Source organism: Atta cephalotes, assembly GCF_000143395.1.
Source record: "Atta cephalotes unplaced genomic scaffold scaffold00044, whole genome shotgun sequence".
Classification (NCBI taxonomy): domain Eukaryota; kingdom Metazoa; phylum Arthropoda; class Insecta; order Hymenoptera; family Formicidae; genus Atta; species Atta cephalotes.
The window spans coordinates 901,767-907,928 of record NW_012130108.1 but is presented as its reverse complement, the minus strand read 5'-3'; the positions used below and the strand labels follow the sequence as shown (position 1 = coordinate 907,928).

Sequence of the window (6,162 nt, the reverse complement as noted above, 5' to 3'; positions counted from 1 at the left end):
GAGAGAGAGAGAGAGAGAGAGAGAGAGAGAGAGAGAGAAAGAGAGTCAGCTTCGTCGAGATGCATCAAGGATGTCTGCGCGACGCGGTAGCGGGTAATATAGTTTATAATCCTTCGGCATGCAGATATCATAATCAATAATGGGGAGGGATACTAGATGCACATAGATAGACAATAGCGGCTTTCTCTTGATTCTCTATACTAAATATCTGATTCAGTATGTGAAGCACAAACTAGATAGGTAAGCCTCGATATCATCGTGGATAATGGAAGCACACGATACTGTCGTGAACTGCACAATTCGTCCTCTCGACAGTTGAGATATTGCGGACTGTCTCCAGTCGAGCTAAATAGAACTTTTAAGAATAGTGAGTTTCATGCGTCATGCAAGTTCATATAAAATGCGATAAGTCTTACATACATTAAGAAAAAAATGTTCATTCAATTAAATTAATTAATTTAATTTTTATTTTTTCGTTGTGAAACATGTACGTATTTAAATTAAATGTAATGTATTTGACTTAAATATAAAAAAATAAAGACAACTAAATAAATTTAGTTAAATAAACAATTTTTTCTCAGTGTAATAATAATTGGATAGAAATATTATATAATTTTATGCAAAAAATTTCGTGCAACGTAATTAAAAATTAAATTCGGATAAAATGGTTTTACGTAAGATAAAAATACTTTCCCCGCTCGTTAAACGAATATAAATGTGCATTTGTAAATGCTGTTTTAATAATGTAAACGTATAATGATTATGCACGTTACAAATGTTAATTAAATTATATGAGTAAAGGCCGTTTTCGTATCTAATACATACACCTGATGATAGGCAACCATCACCACACGTGTGTATTAATGCATAATGTTTATTAGGAGAAAGACAATGTCATTAAGCTCAGACCCTATTAAATTAATTCTTTTCATTAATTAATGATAAAAGTAAAGCGAGAATGCCAAGTGTAATTCATAAAATTAACATTTTGAATATAATAAAACAACATTTTAAATGTAATAAAACTTGAGCGGAAATTGAGAACGGTCAATTTTTTTTGATTAATATTATATTTCTCTTGTAAAAGGATTTTAAAATTTCTTTTCAGCAATTACGTTCTTTATACTGAAATGAAATATTTGATTTTTCATTGCTTTATTTTTATAGCAATTTATTCACTTGATCCTTTTAATGAATGCGAAGCGTTAGTACTTTTCTTTGTATTATACCAACAAATTAACTTCTGTTCGAAGGGTTCCGGTTTGGGGAAGGGATAAATTAATAGGAATGTTTGGATGAACGTAAAACAGAGTGAAAATGAAGTACATATATAATATTAGTATTACCATCTGGAATCGGTCGACGCTATCGATTGACGGTTTCGTGCTTGCGATATCCGCAATGTTGTATATATAAACAAGATTACCATGCGCATCTCTCATGATATCCCCGAAGACCACCTCCCGTGGACTTTCATAGAGCTATCTCTATGCAGATTGCGCTATCGCCATTCGCGACCAAAACAACGGCGTCAAGATGCGACGTGCCGGAGAGAAACCCGACTAAGTTTAATAAGATTAAGCGGCAGGAGTGTTCACAAAGTTACAATTTAACAGTATTGTAAGTAATGCATATTGATTGTCGCTTTAGTTTGACTACTCGCCATTTGCCCATCAAAACTACCATAGTTTGTCATTGCTTATGAGCATAGTGTATACATCAAATAATTTTCGCAGCATTCTGTAAATTTTGACGCGTCTGTTAATAATATATTAATTGTTCGTAGAGATATTTCTTCAGATAATTTATCTAAATATAATATAATTTATCTCTTGATAATAAAAATAATTAATATCATTTTTATAGAATAAAAATAATTTACTTGCGAAGATACTTTACATTACCAAGTTAGTTGATAAACAAGGACATACTTTAATTTTCAAATTCAATTTTACGAATTAAAGATGTTGTATGTATTTTTTAACAAAATGGAAAAACTATGAAAAAATTACAGATTTTTTCTGATTATATTTAAAAATAATAAAAATTAATTTTTTGGCTTATTTAAAACTTGATTTATTTTAATAAAAAGTAGACATGTTTTTAGGAAATAATTAAAAATTTTCATTTAAAATATAAAATTGTTATAATAATACTGTTAAGTACTGTTAAGTACTGTTAAGTATAAATATTGAATTTATTGAACTATTTTATATGTATGTAGCATTTATTTTTATGCAGAAATAAATTTCCAATTCTAGTTACTTTTACAGCGACTATAGAGATCTGAAAATGTGGAACATCCTTAAACTGTGGAAAATAAAATGGACTATAAAATGCTTGGAGATCAGTGATAAATGCTTGATGTTTATAAGCATTCAATGATTTAATCAGCTTATATTTTTAGGGTACAGAATCATGAATATATACCATAGAATAACAAGAATTAATTATTAGATTTCGATTTCACAATGTCGAGCCATTTATCTATTATTTCCGTACGCTTTGACCGTGAAGTATTTGTGTTCCACTTATCAAGTTGTATGCCAAAATTCGATTTGGTACGATTCTCAATGACCTTTAATAGCGGGTTTTGGAAAACCTTTGTGATTATTTTAGTCAAAACGTTCACAAGAGGATCCAGAAGATTACCCCCGAATTGTACGTCGAATTTCCTACGAAAGACGAAAGTAAAAAGAAAAAATTATTACACGAAATTGGTGTAATAACTTATAATATACAAAACTTATAATATACTTATGTTTGTAAATTGTTCATAAATTAAATTAAACTTGTAAGATAAATTTGCGATTTAAATCAAGAAATTAATCAATATTTCGTATCAGATAAAAAAAAATTCTTGCGAGTATAGATGTTGAAAATAAAAATATCAGTAACGTATCTTGATAAACTTCAATTGAAATTTTTACAGGGAGATTATTATTATTTCTCATCATATTACGGCATATTAAACAGGCAGTAGCGAAATAATGTAGATAATAATAATATTTGATATCTGCACTTATCAAATACAGATATCGGACAGTGATTATTTACTACATCACTTCATTACTGTTTAATGTGTTTCGAAAACAACTCAGTCCTATCATCAATCAATATAATTTGTGACATTCGATAAATATTTGATAAATATTTGTGCTCGATTTGATCGCGTAAAATGCTTACGTGTAGTATTTTGTATATGACAAGTATATAATAATACACCGAATAAAAAATACACAAAATAATACACCGAAAGAAAAAATGATTGCAATTATCATAATTTAACTATAATTTATAGTAATTTCTAATGCTAACTATATATTTTTTAATGGAATTACAAATATAATTAATATTACTAATATTTTAGCAACAACTGAGACGTGCCAAAATAAAATGTAGTAAGTGCCGCTTTTTAATTTTTCAAAAGAAAGGAAAAATTTATTTTCTTGAATAAAAACTATCGGACTTACAAAATTCTACTGTAAAAAAATTACTGTAACTAAAAATATGAGCCATATATCAGTTTTTACAAAAATTTTTAATTAAGTACTAACTTTTTAAAAAATTGTGTTCAAAGTTGTTAAAATTTCAAAATGTAAATTCAAATAAAAATGTAAATCAAAATGTTGTAGACTCAAATAAAAATACCAATTGTACAATGGACCTACAACGTTTTGAATGGCACTATCCATTTTTCTCCACTTTTAGAAGCATTAAATATTTAATTTTAACATTTAACTTTCATAGCATACCTCAACTATAAAAATGAAGCTAATCAGAATTATTTTACTATTATAATACAATTATAATACAATTATAATACAATTTTAATATAAAATATTTTTCTTTCGGTGTACAAAAGGAAACAAGAAATACTTACCAGACATTAGAGAACTTTATGGAATCGAGAAGTAAATAGTATGTATTTAGATCGATCGTCGCCACGATGTGAACATCAAGATCGTGTAAACGACCATATATATTACCTTTTCTTTTATATAGTAAATGCTTCAGATTATAATTATAATTAAACTGAAAATTATAGAAATATAATTTTGAGAAGTCTTCTATAAATTGTAGCTTTTTAATATTAATTAGTATCATGTCTGTCTTGTTCTTACGCTCATAACATCAAATCCCAAATTCATATCTATCGTCAAACGTAAGTCCTTATATGTTGCAGTAACATGTTGAGTTCGCTTTACTAGTGATAAATTTTGTATCCACCCATTCTTGAGTTCGAGATTTCCCTTGAGTTTCCCAGTCTAAAAGTATTATTTTCAAATATAATCGGAATGAAATGTATCAATGGATCTAATCATTAGTGTCTTAAAATGAACTTCAATTTATCACTTTTTACAGAATTTAACAAAAATCTTTGTAGGAACAAAGATTTAATTATTAGTTTTATTTTTACATACATACCAAATGTGGGAAAATATGTGTAGAAACATTGGGGAGTTGCATAGGATCCATTCCATGATTCAAGATGAATTGGCGTATGGAAGGCAATAGAGCATCAACTACGTTATTAAGATTCGCTCTTATTTCTACATTCTGCCCAGGACTGCATAATATAAAAATATATTTGTTCAACTCTTCACAATTCATTTAAATGAAATCACAGTATGTAATAAATTTTCGAAGCGCGTATATATATTAATTACAAATTTTGCATATATATATATATATATATAAAACGTATATAAAAATTTTAAATTTTCCAATTTCTTAAGAAATTGAAGAAGCATATCTGACGCGTACGATTTTTTAGTTATCGTAAAGTTAACTGCAAATTGCAATAAACTCTTTATTCGCACGGGATATCCTATTTTAGAAATTCGCTAAATACGTATAAATACTTATGGACTATATTTATGGACATTACATTTAGCGCAAATTGTTTTACAATTAAATAAATATTTTGTATTTATTTCTTTATTTAAAGGATATTATCAATTTTCATTTATTATATTTTATATTAATTTTTTATATTAAGATTTATTATAAATCCTCAAAGAGAACAATGAAAATTGAGATATAATTAAATGTTGATGTATCAAAAATATCTCACGCGATCTCATGCGAATAATTACGTTACAAATTCGTGCAAGTAATGTAAGGTTAAAGTATACATGAGAAAGAAAAGTTTTATTCTCTGTAAAATGCAATACTAAGATTTAATTACAGAACGAATAAATAACAAAAGAAAGATGAAGGTCATGAAAAATTAAGAGCTAAATTAAGAGCTAAAAATTATGAACTTACTCAGTGTTTTGTTCGACTGTAAGAGGTGTACTATGCACCATACACACTACGATCACGAGGAGGAAAGACAATTGTATCTGACTAGCCATGATAGCGATAATAATTCAACCGAAGATATGATTTTCTCTATATTTATTCATTTTCTGACATCTGATTACGTCTTATCGACTTGATAATATTCTAAGTAGTTAGATATTACGAAATCATTTAATAACAATCTAAAGATCTTTTCAATATAACAGCATTATATTCAAAAAAGTGATCTTGTAGTAGCGAAAATTATCTAAATACGAAAAATAATCTAAATAGATAAATTTCTAGCAGTATTTCAAATACTGGCAAAGTACTAGCAAAGACTATGTATTGCATCTAATCATATAAATGACAGAGATAGAATTTAGATTTGTGCTATAAATTCTATGCTATATGTTACATAATTTTTTATTAGATACAAAAAAACAGCTAATTTGTTTCTAATTGAAGAAGCAAAATATTTTTTAGGAATAACGATTGCAGCATCAAAATTGTAATATAATTAAAAAATTTTTCACAAAACTAAACTAGTTTAAGAAGTTAAAGAAGAGTACAATTTTTACTTTTTTGCGACCGTGCAGAAAGTGTTTTATTTTTATACTTTCTTACATATCTTTTTTTATGGAAATCGAAAATTATCAGTAAGAAAATATAGAAATAAAACAATTTAAACATTCACGAAAAAAATTATACTCTCTTTCAAGAATTTCTTTTCATTTTCAAATTGTTTATGCATCTATAAATATAGAATTTTTTCCGGATATAATAAATACAAAAATAAATTTTTAAGCTTTTATTTAGGAAAACCTTCGTTAAAAAAAAGTTCTCATTATATTGGAACAGATTCATGTAGATTTA

At 27.0% G+C, this 6,162-nt stretch overlaps 1 protein-coding gene across 1 annotated transcript; it reads right to left on the bottom strand.

Annotated features, from left to right (window-relative positions):
• Window positions 1-2,446: 2,446 nt before the first annotated feature.
• LOC105622385 lies at window positions 2,447-5,360 on the bottom strand. Its single transcript, XM_012203811.1, has 5 exons — window positions 5,272-5,360; window positions 4,429-4,570; window positions 4,125-4,268; window positions 3,884-4,035; window positions 2,447-2,675 (listed from the first exon to the last, which is right to left on the bottom strand). Exons 1-5 carry the CDS (start codon window positions 5,358-5,360, stop codon window positions 2,447-2,449), a joined length of 756 nt encoding a protein of 251 aa, XP_012059201.1.
• Between the last annotated feature and the right edge of the window lie 802 nt (window positions 5,361-6,162).

Coding starts and splice junctions, on each gene's coding strand:
- LOC105622385 (XM_012203811.1), bottom strand. CDS start 5,360: ATGGCTAGTCAGATACAATTGTCTTTCCTCCTCGTGATCGTAGTGTGT. Junction 4,571..5,271: donor ACAGTCGAACAAAACACTGA/GTAAGTTCATAA, acceptor TATATTATGCAG/TCCTGGGCAGAATGTAGAAA. Junction 4,269..4,428: donor CACATATTTTCCCACATTTG/GTATGTATGTAA, acceptor TAATACTTTTAG/ACTGGGAAACTCAAGGGAAA.